The sequence below is a fragment of the Macrobrachium rosenbergii genome, chromosome 44 (genome assembly GCF_040412425.1).
Source record: "Macrobrachium rosenbergii isolate ZJJX-2024 chromosome 44, ASM4041242v1, whole genome shotgun sequence".
Lineage (NCBI taxonomy): Eukaryota > Metazoa > Arthropoda > Malacostraca > Decapoda > Palaemonidae > Macrobrachium > Macrobrachium rosenbergii.
In genome coordinates this window covers 26,985,570-27,004,974 of record NC_089784.1, presented here as the reverse complement: position 1 = coordinate 27,004,974, position 19,405 = coordinate 26,985,570, and the positions used below count along the sequence as shown (strand labels likewise).

At 34.6% G+C, this 19,405-nt stretch overlaps 1 protein-coding gene across 2 annotated transcripts in view; it reads right to left on the bottom strand.

Annotated features, from left to right (window-relative positions):
• LOC136829449 (rhodopsin, G0-coupled-like) overlaps positions 1-19,405 on the bottom strand; it is an 89,709-nt gene continuing 70,304 nt past the window's right edge. Inside the window, exons 4-11 of one of the 2 annotated variants that reach the window (XM_067088098.1) lie at positions 16,014-16,080; positions 5,750-5,926; positions 4,997-5,142; positions 4,276-4,356; positions 3,447-3,544; positions 2,777-2,938; positions 1,850-1,949; positions 1-1,358 (exon numbers count right to left, since the gene is read on the bottom strand). In XM_067088098.1, the coding sequence (XP_066944199.1) occupies positions 858-1,358; positions 1,850-1,949; positions 2,777-2,938; positions 3,447-3,544; positions 4,276-4,356; positions 4,997-5,142; positions 5,750-5,926; positions 16,014-16,080 (1,332 nt within the window). In that variant the 3' untranslated portion in view covers positions 1-857. The remainder of the gene's footprint in view (positions 1,359-1,849; positions 1,950-2,776; positions 2,939-3,446; positions 3,545-4,275; positions 4,357-4,996; positions 5,143-5,749; positions 5,927-16,013; positions 16,081-19,405) is intronic. The other variant, XM_067088099.1, reaches the window with a different exon arrangement.

The window sequence follows — 19,405 nt, the reverse complement described above, 5'->3', positions numbered from 1 at the left end:
AACACTTCCAAATACAAAGAGATAAGTGTATTGGCAAGTGCCTGGGTTAAACATTGAAATGATTAGTGCGGAAAAGAATGGACTGTGTTTGTCTTTATTTACATACAATGTACATAGCATATTCCTATAAAATAGTACAGGTGGGACACCTCCCTTTTAGCGAATGATTTGATGCTGAAGATGAAAGGTGTGTGGAACTGGTTCAAATGGGAAGAATGCAGATACAAATATGTGGAGTGACTGGTTTTGAATCGAATCTATTTCGAAAAGGAGACTTGTACACTTGGATGGAGGCAGCAGGTAGGCTTTTAATCGGTTGAGGTAGATGACATATTATGACTGACAGTGACTGACGACTACGAGACTTCACTAGCAATTAGAGAAGAAGAGTGGCACAGATGACAACGAAAGCTCAGTGACAACATAGCTGACTTTTTATTTAACGAATTTATCAATATCTTTTGCGTTCCTTGTGATTTCATTCGTTATTTAGCTCTGCGTAGGCATGCAAGGAGACTGCTTTCCGGCACTTGCTTGAGTGTGGAATGTTCAAATTTTATGATCTATTGAATTTGGATTCGACGTCTTGGAGGTTTTTAAGATAAAGGAAAAGGTGTTGCTGAAATCCTTATGAATCATAATAAATAACTTTAGGGAGCCTACCACCGTTCAGTCTACTCTTCACGAATGACTTTCACTCTCTGAGCAACTGTAAGAGAAATAATTATGAGTGCAGTGGTCCAACCGTTACAAAACTAATGTTTGTACATTTAGGGATGGCTAAGTTTAGTGTCATAATGATATGCTATCCAGAGAATAATATACGGCACACAAGAAAGAGGAGGTCAGCCTTTGATTCAGGCGACAGAATTTTGGATGGATGAGGCGTTGGTCATTTCACACAATGTCACGTGAGAATTCCTGAGTCCATCTTCAATGTCTGCATTGCCATCGGGGGTCGTTGCATTCCTTATGATCTCGGCGCCAACGGAGGTCTCCTGTGGCTTGTCCTCAAGGCCATTTTCGAGAGAAGTGTCCCATTTCTGCACCCCGTTACTTTGGGCAGTGTTGAAGGAAGACTCCTGCTGATTGGGGCTGCAAGGTGACCATCCCTTTGGGCTCATAATGACTTCGACCATACCGACTTCGTCTTCGGCTTCGGCGCCGCCTTTTTCCCGGTTTTCTTTGTCCTCCGGTTGCCTCTCCGAATTGCCAGGGCCGTTGATGGAAGGGAGGTCGTCCACCAGGGTTATGGCGCAGGTGTTGACTTCCGAGCTCACGCCGTTCTCGCCGTTCGTGGACCGGCTGACGGGGCTCTTCTGGAGTCGAGCCAGCACTGCCATCTGCGCATGTAGAGTCTTTTAGGGACAGAGAAAGTAAGCACTCAAAGGTCTCATTATCCTTCTGGGTTGGGATGCTAAACACGACCAGTACTATCTATGTTCGAGAAATTATTGTCGTTTTCATTAACAACGAAAAGAAGACTTTGAGAACATCAGTAAAACCAGTAATGCCATTTTACTACTGTTGTTGTCGTTATCATTGATATCAAATGCATATGACATTTTTTTGGGGGAGGGACAAATTTTATTTTGCTTTCCTTATTGAAGCTGGTATATTATTTGCCAACTTCTGATCAGCAATGCAGTACATACAAGATCAGTAATTCATTTAATATTGGTTCCTAGTTAAGTCACACATATGAAGTTGTATTCTTCTGGGAAACTAAAAGGGAATACCTTATTACAAAGAACTCCCTCAAGGTAAGTAATAAAAGAAGCCCATTTATAATAATGAATTGAATAAAATCCTTTACGGTAAATAAAGAAGAGTGCTCGGAAGAACTTACCTCACGTCGTCCAATCACACATCCGTTGCAGGCGCATAGACCTACTTTTACTTTCCCGACGTAGATTCCTTCCTTGTCGTAGGTACCTTCAGCCACGCGCCTGAAAAGACGAGTTTACCTATCTCTGAAATTTTACTAAATTAAGCAACAATCATTTGATAGTTTTTATTCAGCAATTATATGTCCAGGTGAGAAATATAAACGTAGACTAATGATATGTTGACATTGATTAAATCAATGACAGAATTCACAGGTAATAATAAGTTCAGATGTAGAAGTAAATTAAAACTTGGACTGAGTCCTTGGAAAGTCTATTCCTTAATTCCCACTTCAACGTTCGTGGGTCATCAAGCTGTTACAAAGAAAGAGCTTTGTCCATGAAAGTTCGAAGATACGGCCCGTGGCGCACGGAAGAAGATACGGCAATCTAAGAAGCTGAAAGGTTTAACGTCCTACTGCAAGAATAAATTAGAAATTTCTATAGAAATATAAGACCTCGGATTCAGGCTTATCTGATTTTGTCATTCAAAATGCCGTTGGCGCTTTTTATGACCACGTGTGGAACCACTGGTCACAAACTTTTGATCTAGTTTAATTTTTAATGTCCCTAAACATTACGAGAATCTTTTACTTCATATTTCATAGCAGTATCTGTTCGCTATTCTTATTGCTTTTTTCTTCTAACGAGTTTCATTTTGTCATTTTACAGTACTTTCCACTGATTTTCATCATAATTTTTACATTTCAAGTACCGACCGTAAGGTCGACTATTATCTTACTTTTTTTTCCCCACTTCACATAGGTCGTTTTCAGTACGTCCATTCACACCTACTTCAGAAGAAGAAGAAGAAGAAGAAGAAGAAGAAGAAGAAGAAGAATTAATCTGACTCATCTCTCCCTAAGGATGTTCACCTCTCTCCAACTTACTTTTGGGACTCTTCAAACTCCCTCTTGGCCTGCTCTCGGTTGTTGCAGCAGCAAGATCTCAAGAACCGAATCAGCTCTCTCCGGATCAGCTTATGACTTAGGCCGTAAATGATCGGGTTCATCATGCAGGATGTTTTGGCGAAGATCGTGGGGAAGGTATACCTAAAATAAAAGAAGATTGAGTTGAAGAATTATTGCATACATGATTTGCCAGCTGGATGTTTCCCCCATCATCGTAATGTTACATGAAGTTACCTCTCTTTTGACAACAGTCTGTTGTAAACAAAGTATTATGGCTGCATTTCGGTATCAGAAAATAATGATGAATGCGAATTAAGTTATTTTCTTGTAGATATACAGTTAACTATAAGTGCAGTTATTACATCTATATAGTTTGAAGATAACTACAACTATCGTCATTTGCTTAAAATATAAAGGTAGGTTCAGCAGCCATAATGTTTAAAAATCATGTCACAAATGTCATCACTGTTCTGACAGCTGTAACTAAAAATTTGCTCACAACTAGATAAAAATAAAGATCCAGCAAACGGAGGCGAGGTTGTGGATGGGGGGTGGGGGCGGGCGGGGGGGAACATAACTTGCTATTCATACAGGCCAAAGAAGTCCTCTTGAAAGGCTTCCGTGCCGCTCTGAATGAGTCGCTACTTACCAGAATACCTTGAGATCCGACTTGAAGATGGATACCAGTGAGATGATTGCATATGGGGTCCAGAAGACGAGGAAACTTACAACCATGAGGAGGTTCATCTGTTGAGATATGGTTCGTGTTCAGTGGTTCACTCATGTCAAAAGGGGTTTGTCAAGAGCATTAGCGATTTCTGACGCTGAGCGACACAGAAGTGAGACATGTGTCTGGATAATTGTCAGATATCATAATATTTCAAAACTTTGAACGAGTTTAAATGAGCAGAAAGTGAACAATGAAGGAAAAGTTTAGCTTTGATCGTAACCGATATAACGTAAGAATTGAAAGTATGAAATATCTACAAAACAACGAGTTGCGTCATTCATCTGATCACCTAGTTAAGTACCACCCTGATTTATTTTGTTATATGAGACTAGAATTCACCATTTAATGAAAACCCGTAGGACGGTTAGTGCCGTCAGTGCACTTCGTGTGGTGCACTGTAGGCATTACCTAAAGGTTCTTTGCAGCGTGCCTTCGGCCCCTAGCTGCAACCCCTTTCGTTCCTTTTACTGTACCTTCTTTCATATTCTCTTCCATCTTAATCTCCACCCTCTCCTAACAATTGATTCACAGTGCAACTGCGAGGTTTTCCTCCTAACTGTTACACCTTTCAAACCTTATTCTGTCAATTTCCATTTCAGCGCTGAATGACCTCATAGGCCCCAGTGCTTGGCCTTTGCCCAAAATTCTATACTCAATTCAATTCATTCATTTAATGAACAATACTTCACAGAAACTAATGATTACTTAAATCAATATGTTAAAAGAAGGCAACGAAGAGAACCCTTACCATCAGTACGTGCGTCTCTATCCCATTCTTGAAGCTGGCCTCACAAACGCATATGCAGTCGCAGCATTTAAAGCTGTAAGGCTGAGGAAGGGAGAGCAGTGTTAGCATTATAAAGTGTTTTGACGTTGCTTCACTAAGATTTAAGGACTGCAGATATAGGAAAATCTGAGATTCCCTCAGTTCAAGTTTCTAGAAATGTTATGCCATTCCTTTTTGGCGTTAGACTTATCTCTTCATTTGTTTTTCTAAAATAAATCGTCATCTGCCAAGCATCAGGGAGATCTTACGGAAGAGAAAGCCTCCATACTTAGGGCAAGGAAAATTGTTCTTTGTTTCTTAATATTAAATAAATTATATTGCATGATGGTTTTTATTCTTTGGTTAACTGGGGATTAGTACAAAACTATTTCTTTTTGTCTCACAGAGAAGGGCTGTCTGTTTTCCATGCCTGTAACGAACAAAATGATTCCCTTGCGCTGTGTCAACCGACCGTTGACATAGATTCGGTCTAGTGATGTCGCCGTAGCTAAAGTATAAATTATGGTAATGCTTCTCCTCTTCTGGTATGGTATTGAGACTAGGACTTGTATACTTTGTACTTTTTTTCCGGGTGGATAACAAACACCAGAGAGCAGAAGTGATAACTGGATGGTACATGTAGGCTACTGTACAGTAGGAGATATCTACGATGAAAATATGAAAACGATTGCGCCTTGCTTACTTGTATGAATTCCTCTTCGGTTTGCAAGCTGAGTTTTGGGTCCGTTTCTGGATGTCGAAGTTGCAACTTACGGCTCTTGGTGAGGATCCCGTGATAGCAGAAGACTAGCAATGCCACTTGCACGATGTAGCAGAACACAACCAAGCCTGTAGAATCGTTGCAGAATCTCTTATATAATATTCTAGTGAATTAAGTACAATTGGACAAGTACGAGTAAACGAGTGACTACAACCACCAATTACAATTTACTATTAGCCTATTAATCCTTTGATCTCATGCCAGCAGAAAAGAGCCTAAATTAGACATGTAATTTGATTGTCACTGTAAAAGTGATTGGTTTACAGGCATGGATGTGGAGGTGGTGGGTGAGTCATAGGAACATTGGATGAACTGTAGTGGATGAAAATGCAGAGGATATAGTAATACAAAACTGGCATCAGGGAGAATAATGTCAGAGAAACAGGAGTAGAAAAGAAAAAAGAAGAGGAGCGAGATAGAAAGAGGTATAATATGAGAAGGGAAGGAATGAGAAAGGAACCTTGTAATAATAGAAGAATTAAAAGAAGAAAAGATAAAGGAGAGAAGGAATGTGGAATATATGAAGGAAGAAAAATGTGAGTAACTAGAGAGTCACAACGTCAAGCGTGGATGTTGAATGTAAATAAAAGCTAGAATTTGAAGCAAATCCTTCTTACACCACATTAACTAAATTGAACTTACATTCTACTTCCTGAGATACAGGAATTCACTTACAAATACTGTATGCAATTCCGGAGGGACTTCGATCGTGCCAGTCAATGGAGCAGGAAACCGAGAAGGGTTCCATGATATATTGGGACCACCCAAAAAGTGGGGGCGCTGTCCAGAGGATGGAGTAGAGCCAGATGATCACCAGGCACTTTTTGGCCAGGTCATTCGTCAACAGGTGTCCTGTCAGGGCAACAAAATTTATCACCAGATGAGAAAATATTTCGTCATCATCAACACTCCCCACCAATGCACTGCAACGTGCAAATGTATGCACCACACACACACACACACACACACACACACACACACACACACACACACACACACATATATATATATATATATATATATATATATATATATATATATATATATACATATATATATCATAGAGGATCAATAATAGCTAGAAATTTTATCTGTTCGCTAGTACTGTACTACGGTGGGCAGTTCGATGTACGACAGCCTGTAGGTCGGCGCTGCTTGCACCCTTGAAGTGTGTCCAGCGATTTTATTCGTTCATTATTTCCATAATTGTATGTTGTGTCGCTTATAATTGCAGAAATTCTTCAAGAGAAAGTGGAAGAACATTTCGCAGGTAAGCAAAGCATACTTATTTTAATTTACCCATAAGTTTGCGCTGTTAAGTTTTTCTACGGTTTGTTTACGTCGTCCTGAAATTCGCTCCCCAAACGTAACCTTCCGAAATTTCGGTAAGACACCACGTTTGATAAAATATTTTTCGTTTTTAAATAACTCTAACGCTGCTTTTACATGCCAAAACCTGAAGAGTTGACGTCATAGACAACATCGGACAGGCCTACCTACTACAAAGAGTTCTTAATGATTGACAAAATACCGCTGGTGTAGGCTATGCATCACCGTAACATGTGTAGGCTACCAGACATTTTCTCAGTTAACGTCTTACATTTTCTGGATGTTATTGTGCAGTGGCGATTTCTTTTTTAAAATCAGAACATCATTAATCTTAAATATGACACAAAATATAAAGTAAAAAATCTTACTCGTTATCAAAAATACTTAGTAGGGGTAGGCCTACAGGTTGCTGGGTCGTGTCAACAAGTCTCATCTTTTAAGCTTATTGTGATGCATATGGGCACCCGTTGTATTTTGTCGGTCATTAAGAACCCTTTGCATAGGTAGGCCTTCAGGATGGAGTTTACGCCATTAGTTTTTCAGTTTTAAACATATAAAGACAGCGTTAGAGTTGTTCAGCAAAATGTATATTATCAAATTGCGAAACATCACTCTCGGGGGAGTATTTCAGTATGACGTAAACAACTCAGAAAATAGCTGTGATTCAATTCAAAGTAAAATTAGTTGTATTAATATGTGTAAAAATCATAGTTTAATTCATTTTTCATCAACCGATGTCTCTTAGTTTGGTAATAACACGAAAATGAAGTTTGGTTGCAAAGGCTAGACCTATGCCCTCAAACTTTCATTTGGTAAGATGCTGCATCATTTAATCTTAGTGTGCAACCAGAGAAGGTCTCTGGTGCAACTAAATTTTGAATATATTTAAGATAATTTTTCTATGGTAAATGTTATCGAATCATCCTGCAAAGGAAAATGCATGTAAGAACGGTATCAAGGAAAAGAATCTTTGCCAAGCAAACACTAGGCTCATATCTATAGATTCGGCAGGGATTTTCATTGTTTTGACCTTTTAAGAACAGTTTTATTCAAAATAAGTCAAAATTACTCTATTAGGATAGTCGTTACTTAACAGTTCTCTCAACGTATCATTCCAAAACCGTTAGATTAGGAAAAAAATGACTTCCCTAACCTCTTCGGTCTTCGGTTTGTGTACAAGACTCCGCGCATGGCTAAAAAAAAAAAAAAAGTGTTTTCAAACCCTTTGCTAAAGTATGGCACCGTAATGATTGATTATGTGTAGAAAGATAACATATTCCTATAATATATAAACTAAAGGGAAAAAAAGTAACGTGCTGCCTTAGAGTTTTGTTTAGATTCAAAGTACTAAGAGGGAAAAGTGAAAAAGAAAATGTATTCTAGACTGTTTTCTTTAATCATCATAATTTTTTGGAACGTTTTCAATGTATAGCCAATATAATTACGGGATGTTTGCCTAGATACCTAATTACAACCAAGGTCCTTTAATTATACTCAGGGAGTATTTAAAGGACCTTGACTACAACCATTGTATCATCTGTATATTCCGGCTACATGCATATTTTTAGGAGCGTTAAGTAACTTACAGTCTCAACCAGTTGTACATTGAATCCTTGCCAACTAGATATTTCATCTACTCAAATGAAATGGCAAACGCCTAATTCCCCGGAAACACCAGGCGTAAGCCTAATTCCCCAACGTGTCACGCGCTGTCAGCGATTAGACAAAACAATGGATACCATGATAAAATTACGATGAATTAAAGGGATGATTTAAACTCTTAATAACTTCAATGGATATCCAGATATTATTAGGAAAACAACGTAAGGATTCAGGGAACCTTGACAACCACAGCTCAATTAGGCAAGGACGCGAAGAAGTTTGAAGAACCACAGACCTATTACCTAACGGTAGTCAGTGAATGATAAACGTAGGCTAGTAACCGCTGAACGAATTCTGTGACGTCTTCGTAGACATTTCAACAAGCGGCGAATATTAGCCAGCAGTTATGTAACTAAACAAGTAAAAAATGCGCCGAAGTCTCTTCAGCGCAATCGAGTTTTCTGTACAGCGTGTAATCAAGGCCACCGAAAATAGATCTATCTTTCGGTCGTCGCGGTATGAGCCGCGACCCATGAATCTTTAACCACGGCCTGGTGGTGGCATGCCCTAGATCGTTGCCAGATGCATGATTATGGCTAACTTTAACCATAAATAAAATAAAATCTACTGAGACTAGAGGGCTGCAATTTGATATATTTGATGATTGGAGGGTAGATGATCAACATAACAATTTGCAGACCTCAAGTCTCAGTAGTTTTTAAGATCTGGGGGCAGACAGAGAAGGTGCTGACGGACAGACAAAGTCGGCACAATAGTTTTCTTTTACAGAAAACTAAAAAGTGTCTCAGGTTTGTGTGGGCTCTCCAGCGGACTTCACAACGTTAACTAGTTACTCCGTTAAGGGGAATTTATCTGGTGTCAGTGAGAGAATGATAAAATAGGCAAGTTCTTCAGAAGAGGCTGGTAGTATAAAGGGTATAAACAAGTTTTCTCAGCCCTTAACTCTAAGAATTTTATTTATATTGAAAACTCGTTATCATTGTTTTAATGTTAGTGAAGTTGCTGAAATTGACATAGAGAAAGATTATTATTATTATTATTATTATTATTATTATTATTATTATTATTATTATTATTATTATTATTATTATTATTATTATTATTATTCAGTAGATGAAACCTATTCATGTGGAATAAGCCCACGGGGGCCATTGACTTGAAATTCAAGCTTCCAAAGAATATGGTGTTCATTAGGAATAAAAAGAAAAAAAATAAAGAGATAAAAATGGTTTAAAATGCAAGGAGAATAGTGTTAGGGTAGTAATGAATTGCATTTTCGCTTGAAGTTCAGAAGTTCCAGTTGCAAAACATCCTCTGGGAGGCTGTTCCACAGTCCAATAGTGTGAGGAATAAAGGACCTCTGGAACTGAGAAGTTCGACAGCGAGGCACATTTACTGCATATCAGGTTGCTCACGGCAGATAAAGGTGGTCAGGGATCAATTTGAAAGATTTCAATTAAAATACAACGTATGAAAAAGTGGCAAACAAGAGACCATCCTTCGATGGTCCAAGTCATAACTGCTACTATTAGGAAACAGAAACCTACCACCACGAAACACTCATTCTAAAACACATAAATCTCTGGTAGAAGCAGAAACTAGTTTGCTTAAATTTTGTATTTTCCATTTTTTCTAACTCAACTGGCTTCTACAACTTAATAAAAAATAAGTTCGTGCTATATCAAATGAGGGAATTCAGCATTCGAGCCACTCAGGAAATAGGAAAATAAAAGAGAAAAATATGAAGCTAGACCTATGAATGTATTGGATACTAACGAACAGCTTATTGTTCATGCTAAGAGCAACAGAAAACAGAAATTCAAGAGAATTATTGGGAAACTAATGTGGGAAAAAAAGAACAAAAAAATGGAATAGTTGTGCAACTGCGTCAATGTTTTCCTTCGGGATGGGGTATAGCAGTCTCTACAATGGTTTGGAAACAAATTCCAGTATTTCGTATTTTTCTTTTCCCTGCTATGCTGAGTGGGAGTAAGTGGGGAATGTTATTATTACATAACGAAATGTAATTGTTGATAGGCATGAAAGGTTTATGATATATATATATATATATATATATATATATATATATATATATATATATATATATATATATATATATATGTACACAAACACACACACATATATATATACATATACATATACATATATATATATATATATATATATATATATATATATTAAAGTTAAAGTCCTCCTGGGCCTCTGTAGGCTCATAGGGCAGGCGCTGATCGCCTGTTTTGTAGGCCGACATTTTATTTATATATATATATATATATATATATATATATATATATATATATATATATATATATATATATATATATATATATATACTGTATATATTATATATGTATATATACATTTTGTGTATAAAATATTATAATATAATATATATGACTTTTTATCACATCACCGTGATTCATATACAATCAGTAAGCTACAAACGTCCTTTAATATCAATTCGCTCTACTCGAAATAATATATTTTCATATATGTTACCGAAGGGGAATTTTTAGTTGATAATAAGTTCGTCGTCCCGTGGGCTCGAACCAGCGAAGTGTGGTTTAAGGCGTCCACTGTAGTCCTGAGTTCTTGCCCTTCGCTGGTTCGAGCCCATGGGACGACGAGCTTATTATCAACTAAAAATTCCCCTTCGGTAACATATATGAAAATATATTATTTCCGAGGTAGAGCGAATTGATATTAAAGGACGTTTGTAGCTTACTGATTGTATAATTGTATATATATATATATATATATATATATATATATATATATATATATATATATATATATATATATATATATATATATATATATATATATATAAACGTCAGTATCATTACACAATTGTTTCAGTATAGTAATCCCAGGCCGATTTGCATCTCCCCCATATTTAGAATCTCGCCAGTCAGTCCACATTTGTCGCAAGAGAGATACGCATCCCCCTCATGCAAAGTTATCAATAGACGAACCTAATTTGATATGAAAAAGTTTAAATTCAGTCACCTTCCATCATCGAATCCTCTTGAAAAAACAAACCAAAAAAGATAAGAGAAGAACATCATTAAATTCAATTAAACAAATAAGATAAAACTAATAATATTCAGGCAACTTAGAGGCTGAGGTCATTCTTCCTAAATTTTTTTTTGTTTTTGAAAGTATAATCTCGATTGTAAATACGATTCTGATTTTCATTTTGGGAAAATATGATACGACCATTTTTGAAAAGAGACATCTATCTCCCTTTAAGGAATTCCGAATATAGAGAATTTCCTTCTCGTTTGCCAGACATATATTTTACAGTTCGTCGTAAAAAAGAATTCATAAGAACAAAACTTTTGTGTAAATTGGGGGAAAAAATCTCGTAGATAGTTTACTATTCGTTATAAAAAAGACCGTCCGGACAAAAGACCCCCCTCCCCCCATATTTGATCCCCTCTTTTTGAAATTGGAAAGATCACGTAACTGTCTGAAAGAAATATTCGTTTATTTTGTGAAGAGGAAAACAGATCAAATGAAGAGGCTTTATTGAATGCTCGAGTAGCGAGGGTAGCGGATGAAAACGTGCGGTGGAGTACAGTACTTGTTCATTAGTGATTCTTATATTACATAGTACTTTCGGATATCAAACTAAATTCATGTTCCACGAAATAACGGAGGCTCTTTTTATTAAATTCTTTCATCCAGAAATCTTTTCTGCAATTCAATTAAGTATCACTAATGAATAAGTATCCCACTGCACGTTTTCATATACATTATATATATATATATATATATATATATATATATATATATATATATATATATATATATATATATATATATAGATATATATATATATATTGTATATATTATATATATACAGTGCTGTATATATATAAAAATATATCTATATATATATATATATATATATGTATATGTATGTATGTATGTATGTATGTATGTATGTATGTATGTATGTATGTATGTATAACTGATTCACGAGGATATGGAACGTAATGAATGTATAAATAAAAATAAATGCCACGAAGAAAAAAAGAAACAATGGAGTGGTAGTTAGGAATTAATACACAACGGTCCTTTACTAGAAGACTGATGAAAAATATAAAAATAAGTTTACAAGAAAGCTTGTGTAATTGACAGGTGAGGTAGAGATATCCCTGAGGATGGGGATTATAACGAATAGATGCACCAGGAATCCAACACAGTTGAAGAATTAGTGGACCTACGAAATCGAAGATAAATCTTTTGAGAGGTTTTACAAAGTATCAGGCCGACTGGCTCAAAAGCAGGGAGGAGTCAATTAAAGGATTATACAGGGGAAGAGACAAACCAACAAAAATTACATATTTATTAAAGCACAAGACATTTTCTCCTTTTGGTAAGAGATAGCAATATTTGCGAAATGAACATTTTCAAAAAACTATTAAACATACGAATACATAGAAAACATAGGTAAGGTAACTAATTAGAAATTAAGCCAGTGATTTTATCTTTAAAGTCATTCTTGAACATTTTACAAATACAGGGTTCCAAATAATACATGCCAGGGCTAAGGTTGAAATCACAGCTGGAAGTAAGCTGTATAATTGCAGATTCTAAAAGATTTGTGAAGAGAAATCTTTCGATCTGGCAATCACTGAACTGTCAGTCCAATTGATCTTGTGTGAGTTTTCATTGGATATTTACCCAGTTTTTACAGAATACTTATGGTGCTTAATTCTCACTTCTAAATCCTTACTTGATTGACCTATATAAAAAGAAGAGAGTCCTAGCATGGAATCTTATATATTATGTTGTTGCTTTCCTTGGGACTATTTTTGATTAACATTCCTTTTAGAGTGTTATTATAGGAAAAAACAAGGTTGACATTAAAAGATTTTAACGATGATTTTATGGTTCAAAACCACTTAAATAAGGCAAGCTAAGAATGTTCTGAGGGGTTTCTTTCTCCATGTTACTTTCACTTTAAAACTTTTTGTAGGCTTTATTATAGCAAATGTCTAGTATATGTGAAGGATAACATAAATCTGTCCCTATTTTTCTTATGTATTCGATTTCTTGATCCAAATACTGTAGACTGACAATGCGCAATGCTCGTAAAAACATAGAAGAAAAAATGGATATTTTGATATTAAGGTGATGACCTGAATAGAAAAAGACATAAGTTAAGTTGTTGGTTGGTTTCCTATAAATACAAAATTTTTATTGAAATGGTTCTCTATGTACTAAAACATCTAGGAATGGGAGGCAATTGTCTTTCTCTAATTGTAGAGTAAATTTAATGGATGGTACCTGGTTATTCACATTAGAGAGTAAATCATTTACAACAATACCAGCAGGCAAAGCAGCTAAAATATCGTCAACATATCTATGCCACTTTAAAGGAGTGTAAACGATATTGGGTAAATATCGTTTTTCAAAAAATTCCTGATGCAAGTTTGAGAGGAGGGGGTAAAGGGTTGCTCATTGCCATACCAAATATTTGTTAGTAGAATTCACCATTGAATATAAACTTACCATCACAAATACACAACCTAGTGACATGATGGATTAGTTTGTCACTAAGAAACTCTAAAATAGAATCTATAGGGACTTTAGTGAAAAGAGAACAAACATCAAAACTAACAAATCCATCAGATTTACCTTTGTTTTGTTAGGTCCACTATTTCTTCAACTGTGCTGGATTCCTGGTGCATCTGTTCCTTATAATCCCCATCCTCAGGGATATCTCTATGTCACCTGTCAATTATACGAGCTTTCTTGTAAACTTATTTTTATATTTTTCACCAGTCTTCTAGTAAAGGACCGTTGTGTCGAAAGGCCTAGTAACCACTCCGTTGTCTCTTTTTTCCTTCGTGGCATTTGCCTTTTATACACACACATATATATATACAGTATATACATATATACTATACACACAATACATATATATATATATATATATATATATATATATATATATATATATATATATATATATATATGTATATGTCATTTCGTACGTTCACAGGTATTAAGATATTAGATTACAAATATCTTTTTGTGTACTATACTTCAGAAATAATTTACACCCAAGGGGGAACGATAATTGATGAGTGCTTTCGTCAACACTGCGATTTTAACCGCTGCCTGGTTTTCAGACAACAATGTACAGTGACTTTTGATGACTTGACCATTATATATATATATATATATATATATATATATATATATATATATATATATATATATATATATATATATATATATATATATATATATATATATGTATATACTGTATATATACAGTATATATTTATATATATATTATATATGTGTGTGTGTTTATATACATATATATATATATATATATATATATATATATATATATATATATATATATATATATATATATATACAGTATATATAATTATATATTATAATTATACTGTATATATATTATATACAATACATATAAATATACATACATATATATACAGTATGTATATATATATTTATATATACTGTATATATATACATACATATACAGTATATATATATATATATATATATATATATATATATATATATATATATATATATATATATATACTGTATATGTATGTATATATATACAGTATATATAAATATATATATATAAATATATATATATATAATGGTTAAGTCATCAAAAGTTTTAGTTTTACGCATTTAAAAGAAGCCAAGGTTTCTTTTTTAAATGCAGTTTCATTTTTGTGAGACATCATTAATGAACACAGCATCACAATATTTGCTTAAGAGTCAACTCTGTACCGAGAAAAACACCATTTCGAGATTACATTCAGGACCGAACTCTCTTGAGGTGCCGATAAAACTCGCGAGAATTAGCCTCGTCGATGCTTACTCGTTCTCGAGTAAATTGTGTGCGGTGAGTTTATTAGCTATAAGGAAGTTGAATAGTGGAGATAGCAGAAATGCCGGTCCCCCATTATTACGAAGAACTTACGAAATGAGGAGACGATGGTGGGGGGGTCTTGTTTCTCCGTCGAGGGTCGTAGAAGAAGAACGCCTTCAGATGTGGATTATTATCGTTACGTAGGATTTCTCTGAATAGACGCTTAGTGGGTAATTACGTCTGTCTGACGATCATCCCAGAGACTTTTGTCGTGCGGTTGAAAGATATGTTGGGAAAAAAGTCATCTTTCTAAACTGCCAAACAACGGTACTTTATTTATTTACATTTTTTTTTTTTTTGGTACAGATAGTTCTTGACACTATTTTTCGTCTGAGGTTCCCACACAAATAACGCATTTGGGCGCTTTTCTTTTTTAAATTTTGATAACAGATATAGCCGCTCCATATAAACAAATGTCTCGGATAACATGGAAAGATTTTTTCCTTAGAACAGCATTCGCCAAGTCATACACGCATGAACTCGTTAGTAAATATACTTGTCATTCTTTTACATTATGCATGCAAACCTACTGCATGTTACAGCACGCATGCATGTACATCTTTTTATTTTCGTATCTTAAGAGTCCTTATTTCAAGTTAATACTGAACAATTGCCGAGAGAGAGGCCATGCAAAACAACAGATTTTACTTCAAAACTCTGGTTCGTTAGAAAGATTTGTATGGAAAAGATGTGACCTCGTATGAAATGAGAGAGAGAGAGAGAGAGAGAGGCCATGCAAAACAACAGATTTTACTTCAAAACTCTGGTTCGTTAGAAAGATTTGTATGGAAAAGATGTGACCTCGTATGAAATGAGAGAGAGAGAGAGAGAGAGAGGCCATGCAAAACAACAAATGTCACTTCATTCTTCCGGTTTTTTAGACTAGTTTCTGTGGAAAGGATGTGACCTTGTATAAACTGTGTGTGTGTGAGAGAGAGAGAGAGAGTTTCATCAGCCGGCATTCACACATCTTGTACATACAAATAAAAATCGAACTACTAAAGAATGAAAATAAATAAAACTTACGGAATTGTGGACGGCAAACGATCACGTATCGAAAGATGGCGATGAAGACCAACGTGTTCATCTGAATCTGGAAAGGGAATAGAACTTTAAGTCTCACACTAAAAAGATTCCCTTATTTGTGTAAACTGCGCAGTCTTAGATCCTCCCTCTACAGCCACCCTCCCCTCACATAAAAAAAAAAAAGGCTAAGAGATTACTACTTATAAACGAGTAATAAATGCCAGTCGAGTTTTCTGTACAGCTGCTACAGCGTATAATCAAGGCCACTGAAAATAGATCCATCTTTCGGTGGTCTCGGTATAGTGCTGTATGAGCCGCGCCCATGAAACTTTAACCACGGCCCGGTAGTGGCCTGTCCTTCTTCGTTGCCAGAAGCACGACTATGGCTAACTTTAACCCTTTGATTACGGCCGAGATGAGACCTCACACTTACCACAATCCGGAGGGTTTTCAGACGGTAGTCACCCGTAGCATGCTACCAGACGCACGAAATCGTAAACAATCATTGTAATAGCGTTTGTATTTGTTGTTTTGCTGCAAATTAACCTGTTTTATTTATATGATAATATTGTGATAGTAGCGATCCGTGATATAGATATTATGCAATTAATGTAACAACACAAATAAATAAACATAGGATAAGTACTATATATCGGGGTTTAGTGTTGCCAGAGGTATAAGCACTGCACTGATTGAGGATGACAGTCTTCTTTTTTTTTTTTTGTCATTTTCTCTAATTCTGTTTGAATCCGTAAAGGACAGCTACATCACAGTTGTGTATTATAGTTAAAAATTATTTGTATATTCGTCAGAAAACTAATCATAAAGAATGTTCATCATCTTTATGGTTCCGCTTACTATTCCACTAGCTGGGCAAAAAAAAAAAATGAGAGAGAGAGAGAGAGAGAGAGAGAGAGAGAGAGAGAGAGAGACGTGACAGAATAAAAATTTTTACCTATGATTTATTCCTTCTAATTATACATCAATAACATTGGAGAGTAAGTAGACACAATCACAATATTGGTTGCAATATTAACCACATTTCTGGGTAATATTTTTATCAATGATCAAGCACCCAGCTGACAAGGGATACGCAATCTAGAAATTCAGATGAATTCTGCAGTGTTTGAAAAATGGTTTTAAAACCCAGCTTCTTCCCAATATAGGGCCATCTGCCATCATAGTGTTGGATAACGCTTTTATCATTCAGTTCGAATTAATAAACCTCCGACAATGTCTGCCAAAAAGGATGAAGTTAAAGACTGGCTAATAAAAAATTAGTAAAGTTGCAAAGACATTCATGTAAAGAAAATGATTACGTGATTGACAGACTGGCAAGAGATCATGGACATAGTGGTTAGGCTGCCTCCATATCACTGCCAGTATAATGCAACAGAACTGATATGGGCGCAGGTGAAATCATACGTGGCAAAGAAGAATCATTTTAAAAATCAGACCTGCTTCCTTTGGTCAAAGAAGCAATTGAATCCATATCTTCTGACAACTGGGCTAATGATGTGAGACATGCCGAAGATATAAAAGAGATGACGCTTCAAGAGATGTTTGCATTGATAAATATATAGATTCTTTTGTTATCGATGTAGCATCCTCTGACGAGGATTCTTCATAAGTAATGTCTCCTCATACTTCGATTGTAAATAAATTTATTGCTTTCCCTTGTTGTGTGATATCCTGTTGAACACTGAAATTTAAATAAATTGAAATATAGATCTGTTTTTCGACAGAAAGTGGCAGAAATATCTTTAAAAATCTACATATAACAGAAATGCCACAGCAGTGATGAGTATCATATGACAGTGCTTTAAAAGCACAGGTAAATCTAATACTGTATAAATGTGTAATATATATATATATATATATATATATATATATATATATATATATATATATATATATATATATAATTGTGATATAGTTTTGAGCTTTTGAATTGCTTTCTTTCATTGCATGCCGTAATCCGTCTTTACCTCCTTGCTGTATCAAGGTTGAATTTTCACTGTACAGCTATAAAATAGCTCATAATAAACATTCTTTAAATATTGTTACACCCAATATATATATATATATATATATATATATATATATATATATATATGGGTGTAAATAATATTTAAAGAATATTTATTATGAGCTATTTTATAGGCGCACAGTGAAAATTCAACCTTGATACAGCAAGGAGGTAAAGACGGATCACGGCATACACGAAAGAAAACAATTCAAAAGCTCAAAACTATATCACAATTATATGACTTCGATAACAGCAAAGGAACAGTAATAAAAACTATAGTAGATGACGTAACTCAAGAACATTGCTCAGTACAGCATCCAAATAAACAAAACTGTAAATGAAAGCACATCTAGGTTTCCAAATTTCTTGCATCTATCATTTTCATATATTGAATTTTTTTTTTTTTTTTTATCTAAAATTTAAGTGGGACAACAAAACTTCATTCAGAACTTTCTATTATAGTACACGTGCTTGATAACAGGCGCAAACAATGAGAGCTTGAAGTCAGAAGGTTAATGGTCAGTTTAAGAGGGGCAAAGTCTCTTCCTAAAACGGTCGTACTATAGTAACCCTCCCCGCCTTTCTTGTTTACTTGCTAACCTTGTTTACTCTTATTCAGTTTTCATCCTCTGGACTTTACTACTGAAGGTAATCTATTTCTTGTTTTGTCATTGTCATTTTTCAATCTTTAAAGCATTTTAATTTTGTAAGCTCTGTTGTCAGTTTTAATTAGTGTTTTTGTATCTTTTTAGCCAGAAAAGATGGGATATGGGTGATCCTGAAGCGAACCTATTAATAAATATATCAATGATGAGCTGACTGTTCTTCCTATCCGTACTCCCTACTATATATATGCATATATGTATATATGTATATATATATGTATATATATATATATATATATATATATATATATATATATATATATATGTATATATATATATATGTATTTATATGTATATATATGTGTGTATATATATATATATATATATATATATATATATATATATATATATATATATATATATATCTTTCTATCTATGCATCTATCTCTGTGTCTAACTATCTGTTAATACACACACTAACACACATATATGTATACATACGTATATATTAACTTTATCACATACACAATTGTTCTGTGCATTAACTAAATTACTTAGTGACCTCATTCAAACTGGATGGTATCTATAGATACCATGCAGTTTGAATGAGGTCCTTTAGTAATATATATATATATATATATATATATATATATATATATATATATATATATATATATATATATATATATATATATATATATATATATATATATATATATATATATACATCACGAAGGAAGCAGTAGGGAAAGGCATCA